Below are 20,874 nucleotides of genomic sequence, written 5' to 3'. Positions count from 1 at the left end.
TTTATTTTTCTTTGCCCTCCTCTTCATCTGGAGGATCACCAGCATTGTTCTCACAGCCGTGACAGACATGGAGGTTGCGTGCTAGCACAGAGAGGTTTTGCAATTGAAGCTTCACCAGCCCATTCCTGGGGATGGATGGATCCCCGGCCTTCCTGGGTGGTCACTGTTGGCAGACTCCAGCTTCAGGAGCAGCCATTCTCCTCAACAGGTAGGATAAGCCGTGGTTGGTTTGAAATTAATTTTTCTCACAAGCAGTGCTCTGTTTGAAATTAATTTTTCTCACAAACAAAAGGCTTCTATGGCATTTTAAATGTCATAGAAAGAAAACACAGAGAGGAGCACGTTTGTAATTTATTTTCAGTGCTTTTAAAGTCAACCAGCTTCCGCAGTCCTCTAAAGTTGGTCTTGGGGTTCAGTGTCTAGATCAAGATAAGAGAAGCTTGGGGCATTTCTGAATGGCATTTCTGAACAAAGAACTGGGCACAGAGCAGTCTCTTCTCCATCCATCCATCCATCCATCCATCCATCCATCCATCCATCCATCCATCCATCCATCCATCCATCACTGGTGCAGCCTCACCTCGAGGTGTGGGGGCAGCTTTGGGCACCACAGTTTGAGAAGGATCTAAAGCTATTGAAGAGCATCCAAAGGAGGGACACGAGGCTGCTGAAGGGGTCTGGAGGCTTCTTGGGGTGTCTGTGCAGGGCCAGGAGCTGGGCTCTGATCCCTGTGGGTCCCTTCCAGCTCAGGATATTTTATGCTCCCTCTCCTGTGGGTTTTGTTTTGCAGAGGGCAGCCCAGGGATATGGGAAGGGGAGAGCCAGAGCTGTCAGGCCAGCAGAACCCTGGAGCACAGCAGAGCATTTACCTTGGTCTCTGGGCACAGCATTGGCTGGGCTGAGCTCAGCAGCAATTCACATTAGCTAACTAACTTATTAATAACAAAATGTGGCCTCCGGTCACAAACCAAGGGCCTGATTCTCCATTTCAGGAGATGGGATTGAACACTGGAGTTACAGTGGCATGGAACTGGGATCGTGGGTGGGGAATCCAGCCCAAAGCTGCTGATGGATATTGAATGGTTTCTGTATGGAATACCTTCTACTTCCTGTCTCTGTATGTGCATCCTGCTTGATGGTAGAGTTACTGAGGGCCTCTCCAATCTGCATGAAGATTTACTTAACAACCAACTGATTGCATTTGAAATATGACAAATACAATGCCTCATAATATGAAAAATTAAAAATAGAATTGAAAGAGAGCTGTCATCCTTCTCGCCAACTTTTCCTGTTTGCTGGACAAGGGGATGTATTTGCATACTGATTTTTTTCATTCTGGAAGGAAGGGTTGTACTTTGGAAAGGAGGCTTTTAGAAAGCTACAGTTTCCATAGTTTACATCCATTAATGTTCCTGTCAAGTGTCCATAAGCAAACAGAAAACAGGTGTGCTGGATTTTTCTCCAGACTCTTGGCGTTTCAAACTGCCGGAGCATGTGGAAGTCAGAGCTCTTTGCTGTACCTGGAATCGCAGGTAGCAGATGTGAAGAATAACAAGGTGCTCCTTTAATCTTAATTCCCAGCTCTGCGTTTAATCCATGCGTGGAGGTTTCCTGCGCTCCCCCGGCCAGGATTGGCGGCACGATGGGCCCTGTGGGAACTCCTTGGCCTGGTTTTTGGAGGCACTGTTGTGTGGCTGTGCAGTAAATACAGCTGTGCTGCCTGCAGCCCTTCAGAGGACGGGAAGCTGCACTGACGTGTGCAGGCGTTGGCTCACACACACCAGGGACGTGTCTGAGTGTCGGGATGTGGCGGGAGCAGTCGGCACTGACAGGGGATGTTCTGTCTCGAGTATAGAAGTTTGGAAATCTTTATTTGACTTTTTTTTTTTTTTAATTAGATCAGTTGTTCCACATGTTGATGTTTACAACTGTCCGTCTCCCCTGAGAACAGACTGGTGGGTCACTGGTCAGCTTCTCCCTTGGCCAGTCTCCATGGGAGCATCCATGGGAGCAAACGTGACCAAAAAGGGCTCTGTGCTGGAATGGAAGTGATGGAGCTGTGCTCGTGTTTGCTTCAGCCCTTCCTCCTGAACGAGGAGCGTGGGCATCACTTTTTGCCCTTCCAAGACCTTGCTGGAAGGAAGGCTTTGCTGGAGGCTGCTTCAGATCTCCAGAAATTCTGCTGCTGCAGAGCCTAGGCTGTTGGAATGAGCCAGGACACTGAGGAGTATTCCAGTGCATATTGATGTCAAAGTATGAAAAACGGATGTTCTTCTTGAAAAGCATAAATCGGTTTGATTTAGGAAAGATGTCCGAGTTGTAAAAGTTAATGGGAGCAAAACTTTTCAGGGAAGATGGGTAACGATAAATCCTTCTCTTCTGGAGGAGCTGTGGTGCCCAGTACTCATCTGTACTCATTGCCAGCCCTTCAGATGTACTGGAGCAGCGTGAGGATTTGGATAATGCAGGATCCAGGTGTAAACATCCCCTTTTCAACAAAGCACTGCCAGGAGAGAAGGGGTTTTGCTGGAGGAGCACAGGTGGTGTGTGGAACGGGCTGCCTTGGAGCTGGTTTCTCTGGGGGGTAACCAGAGTTTGTGTCACCCTAGAGCAGATTTTACTGAGTTACAAACTTCTCAAAAGCCATGTCAGGGTGGAAGATCTGACAGAATGCTGGGCTGTGTCTGTTTTGCTCTTCTTTTGGTCAGGTTTTTTTGAGGCAGTAGCAGGCAGATCTGAACAGAGATGGTCACAGTTCCTTCCCTTTCCTGGGAGGTGAGGAATGCTCGTGGCAGGGTTGTTCCCTGTGTGGTGGGTGCAGGTGGGGAGCCTCTTGCCTGTAGGACCTTTTTTGTCAGCAAGATTCCCCTCTTGGAAATTATTGGCAGCTGGCATGATAATGAGTCCATTTCAATATAAATGAGCTTCATTTTATTAATTTCTGCCAGCTCCTGAGCAATTCATGAACTGCTTTTCAGATCTCAACCAACAGCTTGGGGGAAGAGAGGGAGGTGGGGAGCAAAGAAGGGAACATGAAGGAAGAGAAAGAAAATTTTTAGTTTTAAAAAGAGCCAGTGACTCTCATCTCTTTTGAGAATCCAGCCAAGAGTGAGGATCACACTTTCTGCACCAAGCACCTCCGAGAACATGAAAGGCAGCAATGATCCCTCCCCAGGTTTTTGTTCTCTGGGACCTGTGGAGAAGTTTATAACTCTCCCAGTTATATATGTTGGTGTGCAGAGTTGAGGTGATGTTTTAGTGCTGGTGCTTGGCTGGGAGAAGTGGGAGCTGGGTGAGAACTGGATTGGGAGCACATTCAGCCTCTCCCAGGCCTGGACTAGAGCTGGGCTCCTTGCAGGGGAGCTCACCAGTGGTACCAAGCCTGGAAAGGGCTGGGATTTGGTGTCTGCATGAGCTCAGTGTCTGACTTGAGGACTGCCCTAAGGACTGGTCTCAGGTCTCGGTAGGCACAGACTGGTCTCTTGTATCTGCGCCTTTGTGAGCACAATTAACCTGAGAACCCTTTCTTTGCTCACAAAACCAGATGTAAATGCTCTGCCCCAATGTGTGATTCGCCCTTGGAAAACAGTAATGAAATCCCTGCCTGGAAAACTGCCCTTTCCATAAATGAGACAGTGTGCAGAGAAATCTCCTGCAAGGCCTTCCAGCATCTCCTGGGTGGTTGGGTTCCCCTTGCTGCCAGAAATTCAGCCCTGCTGTGTTTGAAGGTGCCTCTCTTGGTGGTCGTCCTCAGATGCAGGTGTGGTTTTGGCCCTGAGCTGAGACAAACCGGCCTCAGCGAGGGAATGTTAAAGTCTGGGGGGATTTTGGTTGGGAAGAGGAACTCTCCACATCCTGTGGTTGGGGCTGGCGGTACTTGACTGGGTTTTTCATTTATTCTGCCACCATTAGCTTTCAGCATCCGAATCTGAGCACAGCATTCCGTGCTGTGCTGCCCAGTGCACCTTAGGTAAGTGCTGATGCCAGGCCCCGGCAGAAGATGCTCCTGTACAGCTCTCCCTGCTAACCCTGCTTTGTCTGATTTGTTTTTCTCCCCTTTCTCCCCAGGTTTTTGGCATGTAGTCATAGACTCTGACGCGGGAGTAATGGAGTCGCTGAGTGGCAGGTGCTGACAGCTTCTGCAGTCCCAGTAACTGCTCATTTTGGGGTCATTTGCAATTCTGTACCTCTAAATGCCACAGCTCTCTGGGGGAAGGTTGCGCTGGATACCGGGACTGCCTCGGAAGGTACATGTGCGTCCCTTGTGTTTCTCTAGGGCTTTGCTGTGCTCTGGGGTGCTGGGGAGGACAAGGGCACGAGCTGCATGTGCTGGGTACCCGGGCTTGGCAGCACAGGGGCTTTTCAGGCAGCTCCTGGTGACATCCCTTCCTCTCTCCCTCCTCCTCTTACTCCAGTTGTCTGCATGGTCTTTCTGGAGTCCATCCCTGCTTTAACACAGGTGAGAGCGGCTCACAAAAAAGAAGTGGCTGGTTAAGAGGTTCTGATGTGAAAACAATGAAATACAGTGCTGGAGTTTCTGAGAAACTCAAAGGCTTTCTGTGGAATTTCAGCCTCTCTATTGCCCTTTTGAAAAAGCACATCTTAATTACAATAAAATGTGTGTGTTCACACTTGGTTATTAGTCTTGTACATTTTTCTCTGTGGTTCTGGTGAGTTAAGTGAAAATCTTTGTAGTTGGCTGGCAGATTTTAGCAGAAGTTTATTTCTGTAGGCTCACTGCCCGCTGTGGATTTGATCATTGTTCTGGTTCTCACAGCCTTCGAGCTACGCTTCAGGAGAAAAATACAGATTTGTCACCAGGGCCTCCCACTAGAATCTAATTTTAAATTGGCAATCTGTTGTCTTGTGAGGTGCTTCAAATTTGGTTGGAAATTTAGTATTTTTCAGATAATGCTTCTGGAATCTGGTGTTCCAACCTTTTGCGGGTTCAAGAGTTACTAACATAGGTTTAATTGAAATGAGTATTCTGGTTTTGTAATTATTTTAAGAAATAATTTAATATTGGGGTAGGGGAAGAGGAAGGAAAATTACTGGTTTTAAAGGAAATTATGTTCTCTGAGTGGGCCATCATCAGTGGTCATCTAGAATGTGATATAATTTATGTGTAACTGTTTCATGTAAGGGTCATCCAGCAAAACCTCAGCAGTTCAGCTGGAGGTCAGTCTGCTTTTCCCACATACCCAGTGTAGGGAACACTGTTTTTCCTGCAAAATTTGTCTTCTCCCTGCTGGCACCCTAGTCTTGATGTCAGTCTGAAGTTCGAGCTTTCAAAAAGTGTATCTCAACCCCCTGTCCCGTCTCTTGATGTGCAAGCTGGCTTAAAGGTGACTTTCCTGAAGTCTCCACATTTCTGATATTTTCCCTGTGCTGAACCAGGGAGGGGCAGGTTTTCTGGGACAGAGAGCCCTTTCCTAGCATGGATGGTCAGGCCTCCTCTCTGGGGATGTGGAGGCAGAAGTTGCCACCCCTCATTTGCCTGGCTTGGGCTGCAGATACGAATCTGGATCTTCCGCGTGTGCCTTTGGCGAGCGCCTGAGTCAGGGCGCTGGTGTCTCTTCCAGGAGACGTGTCTGTCTCCCTGCTTTGCTTTTCAAGCCTCTCCCTCCCAGAGAGAGAGAGATTTCGTCAGAGGCCCTCTGTTCCCACAAAAAGTTTGGGTTCTGATGAATCAACATTTTCTGCTGAAAAAGGTCCAGCCAGTTGTGCTCGCAGCAGCGCGTGGCCCTGTGCTGATCTCTGCGAGGTTCAGGGTAGTTCACAGCAGATTCCTGACACCACCACAGACCTGCCTAAAGCATGGAGATGTGTCACACTTGATCTGTGTCATATCTTGGTGGTACCTTGATGGGTCTTTAATGGTGGCCTTTGCGTTTGGCAGCCGAGCTAACAAGGGGAGCCTTTGTCCTAGCAGCACTTGCGTGCAGCTCCCATTAACATTACTCATTTTCCTAATTTGATACAGATTTTTTGTCATTGAGTGTGCTAAATGCAGTTAAGCCACAGACAGGCAGCATCTGGCAGTCGTAGCTGAGCAGTTTGAGACGCTGTTGCCCCAGGGTGTCTGCTGTGGCCTGTGGGAGGGGGAGGCTGGGGCTCCCCTCCCCTGCCCAGCTCCTGCTCGCTGAGGATGCCGTGTCTATAGCAGTGCCAATTCCCCTCTCAGGGCTGCCTCTCCCCATCTGCCTGAGCTCACCTCTCAGCTCCCTGCTGCCAAAAAACGAGGAGGTGTCACTCTGTAGATGCATTGTCCCCTCCTGTGCCCACTGTGTCCCTAGACAGGCACCCTTGTGCTGCCTCTGGCAGGTGCCAGGCCAACTCGTTAGCTCAGAAAAACCTAACTAATAAGCTTTTCTTTTTGTTGTTTTTTCTTTTCCCCCCAGATTTATTTTCTGCTGTTTTAGTGGACTCTGCTGCACGAGCACTTGATTTGGCTCAGGGTAACTGGTGGAAATGCTCAGCCAGCAATGCAGAAGGGAGGCAGAAATGGGGTGAGAGGGTAGGACTGGGGGGTCCCTTTCAGAGGAACCCCCTCAGCTTGACCTGGTGGGGTCAACTGTCCCACCCAAGCTGTGTCCTGCATCTCCCGGAGGAGATGGGCTCTTCCAGGGGATGGTGACAAACTTGGGGGATGGCACTGTCTTGCATGGCTGCAGCTGGACCAGCTGCACTGCCTGCAGCCCTCTTGCAGCCACTGGGCAGCGTTCCTGCAGCCTTGCAGCCAGGAATTCAGTGGGATTAGGCAGGGCCTTTCCAGGGTGCAGAGGTGAAGTATGGGCTCACTGACAGCCACTTGTGGATTTGCAAACTCCTCATCCAAAGCGCCAATCCATGGAATTAAAAAAGGTCAGCTCTTTACTTTGAAGTCTGACACTTCTTGCCAGTCTCTAGCAGATACTTCATTGTGTGAAATCACTCCCTGAACATTCCTTCTGTGGAGAGAAGACTTCCCTCCTTCCAGGAGAGTGTTATTTCCTCAGGGGATGCAGCCTAAGCTGCTGCTCCTTTCCTCACCAAGCACATTTGTGGTTCTGTTGCTTTTCTTGGGGAAGTCTTGCCTGGTGTGGTCGGAAGGTAAAGAACCATTGCAGGTTTCAAGAGGACTTTTGAAACCGCTTATTCTCCTTAAGGTGAAAAGGGATGGCTGGAGATGGGATGGATGGCTGGAGGCTGGGGATACATGGTGCAGGCTCTGCCAGGCTGTGCAGCCTGTGGAAATCCCCCTGGATGGAAGTGCGGTCAGCAGGAACCAAAGCAGGGAAAGCATTGCCCTGAGAGGGTTTCTTCTGCAGGATGGAAGCATTGAGGTCTGCTTTTAGATGACTGCAGAAGAAAAGATGCAGGTTTTGTGTTTTAAAATGTTCTATAGGCAAAAGCTGGCTGATTGTTTTTCAGTCTGTATCAAAGAGCTGTAGCTCTTAGGAGATAATGAACCCTTGTCTAGGGATTGATAAAGCTGTCTTTTTCTTTTTTTGTTTTAAGATTTATACCTGCCCTTTATTCAGTGCTTCTATTTATCTAAACAAGTCATGGCAGCCAAAGGGAGTTCTGCCATTCATTTCAGTAGATGCAGGGCATTTCTTGCTGTAGTTTACTGCACGTGCCACTGTATTTATGTTCAATGCAGAAATGCCCAGGTATTTTTGGTGTTTGTTGCTCCAGCACTGAACAGACTTCTAGCCTCAGCCATGAGCAGCTTTGCTGGGTAGAGGAGCAGAGGCACAGTCCTCTTGCTGTGGTCAGAAGTGTCAGTGCAGGGTTCAGTTCTGCCGTGCTGTCCCATTGTTTAGTGCCATCAGTTCCTCACTTTCCATGTGTTTATGCAGGGCTAACTCAGTTCTGTGCAGCAGCAATTGTGTGTATATAGATGGTGAGGGAAAACACGTGGTTGCATTCATTCTGCCAGCATCTGGTTCAGTGCCTACCAGCATCCTGGCAAAGGAGAGGAAATTGCCCAAGAAATTAAAAACTCCAGATTATTTTACTGTCAGGGCAGCTTTTTTATTTTCAACCAAAACTTATGGAAAGGCCTCAAAACAAAGAAGTTTTGTCTTGGAATTTCTTTTCAAGACTGATGGACTGTTTTTCTCTACATAGTTGTAATGTGTAATTCAGGATCTCCTGTTTAATTTTGAACTTTGGCATTTACTTTTCTTCTTCTTCTTCTTCTTGCTGTCAGGCCAGAGGGGAAGGACCCAATACTACTGATAAAATATTTCTGACATTTGTTGAGTGAGATTGCAGACCTCAAAGTGTTTTCCAAGGTTGAATCAGATCATCACTCCCACCTCCTGGATGGGAAACCTGCTCCACAGCGGGATGTGCACAGCTGAATAATGCAGGAGGCTGGGGCTGGGGACACCAGCCCCGTCCCTGCGTTCCAGCTCAGATCAAAGAGCTCAGATCTGCTTATCTGCTTCAGAGGGAGTGGGAAGGAGAGGTTATTTTTGTGTAGTCTGAGTCACTCATGCTAATTTATTTTTCATAATATGGCTTTCTTGTGGGGGACTCTCCGTACCTGCTTAATGTTGCACAGTTTTTTTGTTCCAGAATCAAACCTGTCATTAGCTCTCTGCCAAACGGGTGGATTTGTACTTTGCTGTTTGGTGCTTCACTTTGCAGTTCCTAGCTGAAAAAAGGGTGAAATCTCAGCTAAAGGTGTACATCCCTCTACTTTACAGCATCTGTTCCCTGCAGATAAACAAGAGCTGTTGATTTTTTGAGTTTGTCAGCTGGAATGATGACGCTGATGCTGAGGGTCAGGTGAATGTGCACAGAGCTGAGATGGCACTATGGTGCTAAACTGGTTCCAGTTCACACCCCAGAGCTCCAGGGTTCAGTCCTTCGCTCTTCTGCACTCTTGGTTTGCACCAGCAGAGCTGTCTGGCTGTTTGCTACATTCTGATTTAACTGTATTTCGAGGTTTGCCGGTAGGGCTGCTGGCTCCCGTCATTAATTAATCCGTGGGATTATTGCTGCAGTTAGGGCAGTCCCTGCGAGAATCCGTGGTGTAGGCTTTGGGACGGGCTCGGTAATTAAGGAAATGAAAAAGCAGCTCTTGGTGCATCGCGGTGTCCCTCTCCTAACGGTGCCCGCTGTGTCCCTCGCAGACCGTGACGCCATGGGCAACGCGGAGAGCCAGAGCGTGGAGCACGCCTTCTACGGGGACAAGCAGCCGGGGCTGGGCCGCAAGCACACATCGCGCTCGCTGCGCCTCTCTGGCAAGGCCTCGCGCCGCACGCGCCACGCCTCCTCGGGCAAGATCATCCACCGCAACTCCGAGGTGAGCACGCGCTCCAGCAGCACCCCCAGCATCCCGCAGTCGCTGGCCGAGAACGGCCTGGAGCCCTTCGCCCCCGAGGCCAACCTGGAGGACTTCGGCAGCGCCATGTGGGTGGAGCGCGTGGACATGGGGCTGCGGCCCGTGTCCTACCACACAGATTCGTCGGTGACGCCCAGTGTGGACAGCAGCACGGTGCTGACGGCCGCCTCCGTGCACAGCATGCCCGACTCGGAGGAGAGCCGGCTCTACGGGGACGAGCCGCCTTTCCTGGCTGAGGGCGACGGGCGAGCGCTGCGCTACGCGGCCAACGGCACCGCCTTCGTGGACACGGCTGGCTTCAAGAAGAAGCGCTCCAAGTCGGCCGACATCTGGCGCGAGGACAGCCTGGAGTTCTCGCTGTCCGACCTCAGCCAGGAGCACCTGACCAGCAACGAGGAGATCCTGGGCCTGGCCGAGGAGAAGGACGCCGAGGCCGCACAGGGCCTGGAGGCGGACGGCAGCCCCCAGCCCCTGGTCGCCTGTCAGCGGGCCAACTCCATGAGTGACTTGTATTCCCCCAAAACCCCCAGTGCCGCCACCAATGGGGGCCCCCGAAACGCCTTTGGAGGGTACTGCCGGAACCTGGTATCCGACATCCCGGAGCTCGGGAGCCATAAGATGGCTTCGGTGACCGCTGAGGACGCGCCTTCCTCCTACAGCAACTACAACACGCTCCCCTGCAGGAAGTCCCACTGCCTCTCCGAAGGGGCCTCCAACCCTCAGATGAGCCATAGCAGCAGCATGCAAGGCAGAAGGGCGAAAACCACCCAGGTAAGGCAGTTTTCTTCTGTGGTTTGGCATTTGCTGGGCTGGGTCTGTAGATGAAGGTTTTCCGGGTTTTCCCAGGCTGTGTTTTCCTTCAACGCCCCCTTTCCGAGCAGAGAGCTGTTCCCAGGGGAGAGCTGAACTAGCCAGTCTCCAGAGCTGGCTCAATTCCATCACTGTGCTGTCCCTTCTTTATCTGCAGCTCTCCTTGGACCTTTTGCACTCTTCACTGCCTCTGAGAAGGGGAAATCTGCATTTGCCAGCAGAAGATTTCTCTGTGTGTTTTGCAGTGCTGACTGGTCCTTTTTTTCCAGGGTAGCTGCCAAAACTGATCACTCCTCTGCAGAGTTGTGTCCCCGCTTCTGCCCTCCCCGCCTTGTCGCCCTCCCCCTGCCTGCACTCATGGCTGGAGGCAAAAAAAATAACCTGTCAGTGCTTCCCCTCCGTGCTAAACACTCACTGGGCTGAAATTTCACTTTTCTAATTAGCTGATGTTAGTGTCTGTGCAAAGCATCTCCCCAAAACAGCACTGGCACTGCCAGGCCTGCTGTAAACTGAGAGATGCTGGGGCATGGAGTTGTAAGGAGAAGATGCTGCTTCTCTGAGCCAGGGACAGCGCAGAGTCAAGAGAAGCTTTGCTGTCAGGTGCCCCTCCTGCACTCCAGACACCAGCCCTGTGATCCTGGGGCTTTCCTACATGGTGCCCTGCTTTTCCATGTCCTGCCTGATGGAGTTCCTGCCTCAGGCTGCAGGCGGTAGTTCTGCTGGCAGTTCAGTGGCAGATGACTTGTAGAGAGGGGCAGAAAGGAGTTCCAAACCCTGCCCAAACTCGTCGGAGCTGCTGGGATGGGGCTGCTCAGGGACTCCCTGGCCATGCTTGATCTGTGGAGATGGGCTGCTGCTAAATATAAAACTGACATGCTGAAACAGATGCTGCAGCATCCCGCAACAGCAGCTTTGTTCTTCAAAATCAGCTCTTTGCTCTCAGAGGTGAAAAGCCTTTGGTGTGCCAGTGCAGGATAAAAACCTAGAGAATAAGAAGAAGAAGAAAAAAAAATAGATGGGTTTTGGCAGCCTTGGCCCTAACAGCTTTCCTGAAGATTGTTGGGTGCAACTGCTGCCTGCAGGCTGCTTTCGAGGGTATTTAAGGAAAAAGAGAATAGAGTCGGTGATGAACAGCCAAGCATTCGTTTTTCTTCTTGGTGCCTATGCTGGCATTCAGAAGATTCCTCTGAGGCATGTAGTGAAAGTCTGGAATTTAAGTAGTATTTTGTGAGGCCTGAGCCATACCCAGGGAAATTATTTCGTGGGGCTGGTTTCAGTAGATGGATCTCCCGAGACGGGAGATGATGGCTGTAAGGAGTCTTAGCAGTGATTATTACCATGGATAAAATCAACAAAATTAAAGCTTTGCAAAGGTCAAAATTCCTCCTGCCAAGTCTTTAATCCCAGCAGCATCCTGTAAGTATAAGATAGTTGTCAGAAATGAAGTCGTGTCAGCCCCAGCCTAGCCTGAGCAAGCTTAGGGAAATGACTGCCATTATGTGTTTGAAAAGGCAGAAATGAAGTGCAAATTTGCACACAAAGTGAAAGGAGTTCTTGGTGAGCCTGATGAGCTGGCTTTGGCTGGGGTGAGGGGAGGGAAGTGACCAATCTGTGTCTGCACGAAGTTCCCAGTCAGCAGAGTCTCACGCTTTGCTCCTCTTTCCTTGACACTGCTGGTGTGGAGTGTGCTGGGAGCTGAGGTGTGGGGCTGAGGCTGTGGCACTGCCCTGCTCTTACTGTGCTCCTTGGCACTGTGCTGGCTTATGCCAGCTGGTAATGGGCACCTTTTGGGCAGTTTTGTTTCCCTCTGCCCTCCCAGTCTTTCAGCACTTTTATCTTTACACCCTCGGTGACCCTGTTGCCCTGGAGCCTGCCATGTGTGTCCTGGTGCTGGAAAACACTTCCTGCTATAAATATGTGTTTTGACCAGCCTTTTAAACTACTTCCCCCATCCCAATCCCACACAATAATTGTCACATCTCAGGGCCATGAGGCCACCACACAGAGGTGACCCAGGGCCAAGTGTAATATGGGGTGTCGGTCACAGTTTTCCCTCTTGGCCTCCGGGCCAGTGAGGTGTCACTGCTCCATGGAGTCACCCAATGGATTCTCCTAGCCAGGAGTGAAATCTTCGCTCAGATCCTTGTTGTCAGTCCTCACAAGATTTGGGGTTTTGTTTGCCAGTGGTTTGGGGGTTTTTTCCACTTTTTGAAAAGCTGTAGCTGGGATATGTGCCTTTCTTTAGTCTCAGCTGCCCGGGTGCTGGAAGTGCTGGAAGGGCCTGATGATCACTGGTGGGTGACTCCTGACTAGTTTAGTTCCTAAAGAGGTCACTGCCAGAAGGGCGAGTCTGAGACCACAGCCACGGTCTTGTGCCCTAGTGCTTGGTTCCCAAATCCAGCCACCCTTCCATTGCATGCTCAGCTGCATTCATGAACACCATCATGGTTTCTGTAAGTTAAATTTCCTGCAGGTTTTATCACTAGCTGTACTATTTGAGCTGTGCTGACCCACTGCTCCTGGAAAAATGCATCCCAGAAAGAAAGTGCTGGAATTATGGCTGCACATGTTTTGTTCTAATGCCTTATCCATGGGCTCTTTGCAAGTACATCGTTTACATTAAAGGGAAAACCATCAACACACCAAAAACAGGGAAGAAAATCTCTCCCTGTCCAAATTTAAACCTTAAATTGAACGGTGGGAGTCACTCTCCACTAATTGAAGAGAGCTTTTTCCCATGGAGAGACAATTGTGTTCAATATGCACAAGTGATTAGTGCTCCTGGGGTGGCTCTGGGGCACCCACGCAGTAGTTCTGCTCTTCCCAACGTTGTGCCATTAAGGGCTCAGCTCTGCCGAGCGAGACTTCCCAGAGAGCTCTGCTGGGATCGTGTTTGGCTTTTGGAGCTGATGTGGTGTAGGTGGAAAGGGCTTAATTGGCTGCCATTTGCACCCATTTTTCCTGGAAGGGAGAAAACACCGCTTGGATACAGCTTGTTCTGACTGTGGGTTGTGAGATCCCCAGGATCCTGCAGCCTGTTTTGTGGGATCCAGGTTTTGTTTAGCGGCCCTGTTGTGTCTCGTGGCAGCTAAACATCTGCCTGCAGGAGATTCCCTCCTCCTCCTCCTCCTCCTCCTCCTTCTCCTGGTAGATGTTCAGGGACAAATGTACCCCATGCTCACCTGCTGTTATGAGCCCTAATTGACATTTCAAGGAGGGAATTTACCAGACAAGCTGTGGCTGTTTCATCCCTGCAAGTGTCCAAGGCCAGGCTGGACACTAGGGCTTGGAGCAACCTGGGACTGTGCAAGGTGTCCCTACCCATGGCAGGGAGTGGAATGAGATGGGATTTAAGGCCCCTCCCAACCCAGCCCTTCTGTGATGAAAACCTTGAGGTGTGGTTTTGTGCCCCTTCCAAGCCACCTCCTTATTCCATATTCCTTGTGAAGCTGAGTGGGGGGGAAGGAACAAACTTCCTGCCTGACTCACTTGGAAGCTCTGCTGGCTTCAGCGCCAGCCCCAGGCCATGTCCTTGGCGTGTTAAATCCCCTTTTGTCCAATTTTCAATTTTATTACTATTTTTAGGCCTCTCTAGGTAGCCTGCAGGAATTTGGGATCTCAAACCTTTAAAAAAAAAAATTCCTCCATAAAAATTTTTGCAGAATATGCAGGAGATGAAACCAAAGGGGTTTGTGGGAATTAGATCAGGACGTACAGAGAAACCAGTCTAAAATGAGACAATCTTTCCAGTTGATATTATTTTTTTACTATCTCAGGGAATTTTGTAACTGGTTACAGTGTTCCATTATGTTCTGTAGGATGGCTAAACTCCAGAGAGCTGACACTTGCTTTTAAGTTGTGTAAAACTTTTCCACAAAATCGTTTTGTGGCTTAGAGGCTATAACCCCAAAATGGAAGAGGACTACACTGGGTCAGTCCCATGGAAGCACTATCCAGCCCAGTACCTTGTTCCCCAAATACTAACCACTCAGGAAAAGAGAGAGAGTGTGGGGTGAATTTTCTCTCAGGGCATTTTGCCCAAAGCCAGCAGGTTAGAGATTGGAGCCTTCCGGTGTGAGGAATGCATCCAAGGCTCTCGGGTTGACCTGTCCCCCATGGATTCTCTTCTCTGAAATAATTTTCTGCTTCTGGCTTCCACTGCATCCTGTTCACTCTCTGCAGAGCACTTGTGGCCTTCCAGCTTGCTCTTCCAGCCCTCCTCCGCCATGGCTTTTCCAGGCAGAGCATCTTCAGCAGCTGGAGCTCTGCTCCCCTAAAGGAATGCTGCCTGTAGCCCGGAAAACAGGCTATTTCCAACCCAGGTGGGATTCCTAATCAGATGGACACGGACCTTTCATCTGAGCTGTTTGACTCCAGATGGAATCAAGGAAGGAAATAGAGTTGCCAACGTTCAGTGATAATTCCTGGCACACAGGTCAGTGAGTAGCTAAAAACAGGGTGCAGTGCTTGGCAGCTGCACTCTGGGGCTCACTGATTACAGCCCCTGTTCACCCAGTCCCTTTCAGACAGAGGTTGTTCCCGAGGTCTCAGATGTACCCTGAGCCACGTTCCCAACCCCCAAAAGCTGGGAATGGGACTGTTTGGCTTGGCTGGATCCCACTGAGGAGCAGTGGTCAACTGGTCACCCTGCTGAGCCTCCAGGCAAACCACCCTGAAAAACCAAATATCTCTGCCTTCAGCCCCCGGCCACAGGGCAAGGAAGGGCTGGGAACAGGCTGGGCAAACAGAAACCCCTCGTTTTTGGGGCAGCCCAGGCTTGCACCAGGGCAAACTGCTCAGGAGTCTGCATCTTGGGTCCTGGTGTGGCAGCTCAGGATGAGCAGACCCCTTGAATGTCTGGACCAAAGGAGCTGTTTCTGGCCTGGCTGACTGGAAGTGGATTCAGTGAGGAAGGCTGGAACAGAGAGCTCCAGAGCCAGACTCAGAGGTCTTTCCTGCCCTGTCACCCAGATGGAGGAGATTAGATCAGGTATTTCCTAGTCGGGATAGTTTAAAGCAAGCAGTCACTCCCTTCAGAGCACACAGCTCTGCCCCAGTGTTGTCAGGGAAAGGAGCATGTGAAAATTGATGTTTTGGTCTTCACTGGCAAATATTTTGATACTCTTTCAAAGACCTTAATTTGTTTTTCTTCCTTCGCTCTCGGCCGGAGGCCAAGGGAAATCAAATCACCAGCCCTGATATTTGATCTAGCTCCACTCAGGCATGCTTTTTTAAACAGGAGGACTTTGTCATTTATACATCTGAAGTGTATATAACAACATTGGCAATAGTTGTATTCTCTGGGAAGCTCTACACACTGCATGGTTTTGGTTCCAAGTATTTTGCACTTAAAAATCACAGACAGGTTGCCCCAGCTGCTTGTTTGCTGGGCTGTGCTCACTTACATGGATGCAATTTGCAGGAGTGCTCCTTTCCGGTGAAGTGCTCCCTTGAAGTGTTCCTTTTCAGAGCGCTTCAGTGTGATGCTGTGCCTGGTTATCATCCCTGATGACAGGCATTTCCCTGCTTCCTTCAGCTGGGTGCTTGTTCAGGTGAGCTCCTCCCAGATGATGTGTTTGGGTTTCAAGCTGCTGTTCTAGCAGCTGTCCCCCATTTCTACCCTCTCTATTGCATTTCTCAGGAAGAATTGCCTCTTCTTGGCTTCAGCAAACAAAAAGTAACCCAACCCTTCATTTTAATTTAACTGGGAGGATTTTGATGGCACGTTGCCCTTGGTTTAACTCGAGCACAGTTTGACTGGTTTTATTAGTTCCTGGTTACCTAAGCTCCTCTAGAAACTTCTTCAGCTGGGTGGTCCTGGGATGAAAGCAGGGTGAATTTGGGGGTTCCTCAGTGTATCCTTTGGGAACAGAAGCATTGGGAAACAGTGTATCTTTTGGGAACACTGCAGCACCCAAGAACTGCTGGGATGGAAAGTGGGAACTCGCCTCAGATCTGTGCCGGTGTCAGGAGCTGCAGGCAAGGACCACACTGCAGGAAGGGGATTAGGGCTGGATTCTCCTTCATGGAATTATGGATATAGCACCCCTCAAAAGCCAGGGAGGAGCTGGTGGGGACGATTTAAATTTCCACATTTTATGTCTGACAGCTGCAGGGCTGTACTCTCCTGACTGCTGCAGGAGTCCCTGTGTGTCCATGATTTGCCTTTGGGGCACCCGAGGTAAGAAAGGCAGGTTCTTGGGGAAGCACAGGGATGATCTTTCTGCAAGGGCCCACATATTGGCTGGAAAACATCGGGGAATCAGTGAACCAAAACTGCTGCCAAGCCTCGTGCCTAGAGCTGAGGTGACAGCTTAGCCCTGAGATTTTCCCAGGGATTATTGCCCAGACACCTGTGACTGTGATTCATCCTTTCATCATAAGGCTGAAGTTTATTGCCAGGAGAAGTATCTGAGGGTCTGGGCTAGTCCCTCTTTGTCAGGGGCAAATTTGATTTCAGAGAACCATAACTTAAATCTGCTTGCTTATTAAACTACCCGGAGCAGCTTTTAATGGCACATGGAAGGGTTTGTTTATTTTGTTTTTTCTAAATTTTTTTAAAATTTTTACTCTTTCAGACTTCTCAAGAGCTGCTGCCCCAGTGCAGCAAGTGCACAGAAGTAGGAATCAAACCATTTCTCCCACTCAGGTTTCAGTTGCAGTTTATGATTTATCTTTGCTTCTCGACGTGACTGTGGAGAAAGGATTCAATTTGGATTTGCAGCAAGCCATACCTTGACCATGAAATGATAGCAGAGTCAGTACTGAAAAGAAAGGAAAAACACTTATCAGGCCAATCTTTTTCCATGTAGGAGCTTCAAAGGGACACCAGTCAGATAAAAGCATGCAAACCATCAGGCTGCCCATTTGAAATGTATTCTGTGGCGCTTGCCTCAGGAGCAGGCAGACAGGTTGTGTGCAATCACTCTTGCTGAGTGTGAGCATCTGATTGCTCTCTTGCTCAACAGGACAGGGAACAAAGGATATGCATTGGATTGGAGGGAGCCCCTTCCAAGGAAAACCCCCACTCAGCTGTACTTTTAATTTAATGGTTCATTTAGAAAGGAGTTTTAACCATGAGGAACTGTTTATATTTATGGAAGTAAGATTTTTCCTACTAAACCAGCCCCAAGTGCCCATGAATCAGTGCTGTTGGTGGGGCAGGAGAAGGTGATTCATCAAGGCCTGTCACAGTGTCTGTGGCAGAGCTGGTGGTGGGAAGTGTGGGAAGTGCAGCTCCTGCAGGCACTCAGAGTGTGCCCAGTCATGAACCAGAGTTGGGCAAGGCTTGTCCCATTCTGTGGTTTCTTCCAGCAGAGGCCAGTACCAGGTATGTTCAACGTGGGGACACTTGGAACCTGTCCCAAATCTTCTGCCCTGATTTTTGCTGGCTGAATGTAGACATTTTTCCTAAAACAAAAGAGTTTTTTTCTGTTTATCTTTTAAATTTATCTAAAATTATTTAACAGATATGGCTGCAGGAGACATGCAGAGATATGAGTACCACGTGAGCATATGCAAAAGCTACAGCACCAGGTACATTAGCCTGATGTAGCTTTTGCATTACAGTTTTATTCCCCACTGCCTTGTTTTGCTTGTTTTGCCTGAAACCCAGTGTTGATGTGAAGAAATAACCCTGTATTTAAGTGGGTAGCTAATGCTTGCAGTAGCACTTTACCCAGTTGGTTCAGCAGCTCAGTTGCTCTCTGCACTTGATGGGGCTGTGATAACTCATTCCACTTCATTGCACTGGCATGCTCCTAGGGCTGCCCTGGCACAGGCCTTGTTGGTGACAGTGGCACCATTCAGTCCCACTGTGGTCCTCATTCCAGGGCTGATCTCTGTGGCACTGGGCATGCCACCTCTCCCTCCTCTTTCCCTTCAGGACTGTGTGCTGAGCCTCCTTTCACAGCCCCATGGCACCTCAGGGACATAATGGTGCTGTTCCTTCAAGCCAGATGCCAGTGGAAGCCCTGCTCCCAGATCCCAGTGGAAGCTTTGCTGCTGCTTCCCACGTCCCCACCCCGGCACAGTCCCAGAGCCCGTTCAGTTCCCTTCCTCGGCCCCTGCTCTGCACGTGCCTTTTTCCCTGCTCTCCACAGGGTGATCTTCAGTCGAGCCATGAAAGCCCTGTGTTCACCAGCCCCTGCTATGGTTTGTTCCTGGCCTGGGACTGTTTCCCCCTCGGCCCCAGCAGATTTGTGTGGGATCAGAGCATTAAAACTCTGTGCTTTGTGCAGAACCCTGAGCTGAGTGTGTTCACTCAGCGCTGCGAGGGTCCCGGACCTTCCCTCCCCGCGGATGGGAACAAGCTGCCCCTGCAGCAGGACCTCGAAACAGAGAGCTGTGCTATGAGTGCCCTGAACCCTGCTAACCCCAGCCCTGATCTCCTCTGAGCCAGGCTCGGGGCACACGAGGCTTCCTCCGCGCCGCATTTCGTTTGGTGACTCGGGACAGAGCGGTGCTGCCAGCTCTGGGCTCTGAACTGCTCCCATCTCTGTCTGCCCAGACCCTCCTCCTGCCAAAAGAGAGTGCAGGGAGCAGAGGGAGATTAGGAGCAGGGCTGTAGCATTACACTGAAAAGATCTTTTGAGCAGTCCAGCCTATCACTTGCATTGTGGTAAAGATTGTAGAGATCTTTGCAAAATGTGCTACAGTTTAACCTTATGAGCAACTATAACAATTATATTTACCCTGAGTTCTCCATCCTTGAGGTTTTTTTGTAAATTACTTTTTTTAATAAGCTGATATGCTCATACACTAGTTACAAGTATAAGCCCCATTTATTCACAGGGAAACTGAGGTAGTTAAAACAATGTCTCACCAATGTCATATGAAAAGGCTGTAGCCTTATAAATCCTATCTCCCTCAAGATGGTGGTCTGTTCTAGTAGTTGTCTTCTTAAATCAAGTCATTTTAATTAGAGCATGAGATGTGCTTCCTAAAAGTTACATTGGCTAAGATTTTGGAGCTAACTGTGTACTTTTTGTAGAGTGTAGAATCATGGAATCACAGGATTGTTTGGGTGGAAGGGACCTTAAAGTTCATCCTGTTCCACCTCCTGCCATGGGCAGGGACACCTTCCACTATCCCAGGCTGCTCTAAGCCCCGTCCAGCCTGGCCTTGGACACTGCCAGGGATCCAGGAGGATCCTCCTCTGGACACCCTGTGCCAGGGCCTCAGCTCCCTCACAGGGAGCAATTCCTTCCCGATATCCCATCTAAACCTGTTGTCCGTCAGTGTGAAGTTAGGGATGAAGTGGGGCCCAGGAAGCAGTGATTCCATGGGAATGCTGACCCCAGTGCTGGCAGGGTTTGGGTTCAGTCCCGCTTGCAGGTGTCTGTGGCTGTGCTGGCAGAGGGGCAGTGCCCTGGGCGTGTGAGCTGCGTAGAGCAGCCCTGGCACACGGGGCTCCCCAGGAGGCAGTGCTGGCAGAGGAGGCTGCCCCATCCATCCTTTCACAGTGCAAAACCTTGCTTGTGGCAGTGCTTTGTAAACACAGCTCTCTGAGCAGCACTGCTTCCCCTGGCCAGATACCCCTCCTTTGCAGGGGATGAGAAGGTGATTGGCTTCCCAAAAAGAGGGCATTGGAGCAGCAGTATCCACGTGCGGCTGTGAAAGCTGCTCTGGGTGGGGACAGGGCTGTACTTCCAGGAAACCCTTCTCAGCTCCTTCACACGTGGAGGAGCAGAGCAATGCTGGCCTGGCCAGGGCAGCCTGTCTGTTGCTGTGTGCTGCATTAAATAACCAGATGGACCAGCAGGACTGTGCTCACTGAGCGGGGAAGGAAGTGCTTATTCTTCCAGCTGGACTCCAAGTGTCCCTTGGGAAGCAGTGTTTATAAAGAACGGGCCCATCCATTGCAAATTAATGCCTGAAAAGTTAGTCAGCCCTTGCCCTGCCCCTAAGCTCTCCCCGTCCAGCCCTTGCTCCACAGGAGGATGGTTTCACACTGAGCTGATGGAGGGTTTCTTTGTTTCCACAGAGCTGCTCTTGGATACAAAGAAAACTAGTGCTTGAACCAACATCTGGAAGCTTGTTTTCTCTCAAAATAAATACTCCATTCTGCTACCTCTTCTCTCTCTTTTTTTTTTTCTTTTTAACTTGTGAATCAAGAACTAGTTGCTCTTGCAGGAGAACAGGAGAAGTAGAGGTTGAAATTCCTGTTGTTTTTGGCTGTATTTCTCACTTCTTTGCATCCTCTTTGCTCAAGTACCTAAAATATTTGTTTCTGTTTGCAGAGTTTGGCCTTTGTTTGTCCTCTAAAATCTGCCACAGAGGCCTGTAGATACTGAGGTGGTGGTGGGTATCCCCCTGGGGGGATTAGCCTTGTTTTGAAGGCTGAGTCACAGCCTTCAAAACCCCAATTCAGTGGTGTTTTCTCCTGTCTTGCTCAAATTGGCTGTATTCTTGTCTCTTCTGATCCTTGCACTGCAAGTTCTTGGCGACCAGGAAGGGTCTGTGGGATTTGGTGGGGAATATCACATGGCCCATCATTACAGTTTGTGATGAGAACAGAAATAATCTCAACCACATTAACCTGTCAGGAGGAAAAAAAATAAGAGCCTTTTTGGTTACATAATTTTCAAAGGTCGGCCTTGGAGTGTCTGAAATGTATCTTCAGCTGTAGGTGTGAATGCACAATATCAATGTTTTCTCCTCAAAACGCGTAGGTTGGGCGCTGCTTTTCTCGACACTGCCAGTTTTTGCTGCCATATGTTCTC

At 49.7% G+C, this 20,874-nt stretch overlaps 1 protein-coding gene across 5 annotated transcripts in view; it reads left to right on the top strand.

Moving 5' to 3' along the window:
- The window catches only part of TIAM1 (TIAM Rac1 associated GEF 1), a 111,794-nt gene that overhangs the window by 32,976 nt on the left and 57,944 nt on the right, over positions 1-20,874 (top strand). For 2 of the 5 annotated variants that reach the window (XM_068180402.1, XM_068180404.1), the window contains exons 2-3: positions 4,069-4,247; positions 9,129-10,111. In XM_068180402.1, the coding sequence (XP_068036503.1) occupies positions 9,140-10,111 (972 nt within the window). In that variant the 5' untranslated portion in view covers positions 4,069-4,247; positions 9,129-9,139. Of the gene's footprint in view, positions 1-87; positions 209-4,068; positions 4,248-9,128; positions 10,112-20,874 lie in introns of those variants that run through there. The other 3 variants (XM_068180405.1, XM_068180406.1, XM_068180403.1) reach the window with 2 other exon arrangements.

Source organism: Anomalospiza imberbis, chromosome 2 (genome assembly GCF_031753505.1).
Source record: "Anomalospiza imberbis isolate Cuckoo-Finch-1a 21T00152 chromosome 2, ASM3175350v1, whole genome shotgun sequence".
NCBI classification, from domain to species: Eukaryota; Metazoa; Chordata; class Aves; order Passeriformes; family Viduidae; genus Anomalospiza; species Anomalospiza imberbis.
Note: the sequence above shows the minus strand (reverse complement) of the source record. Positions and strands in the feature narration are given on the sequence as shown.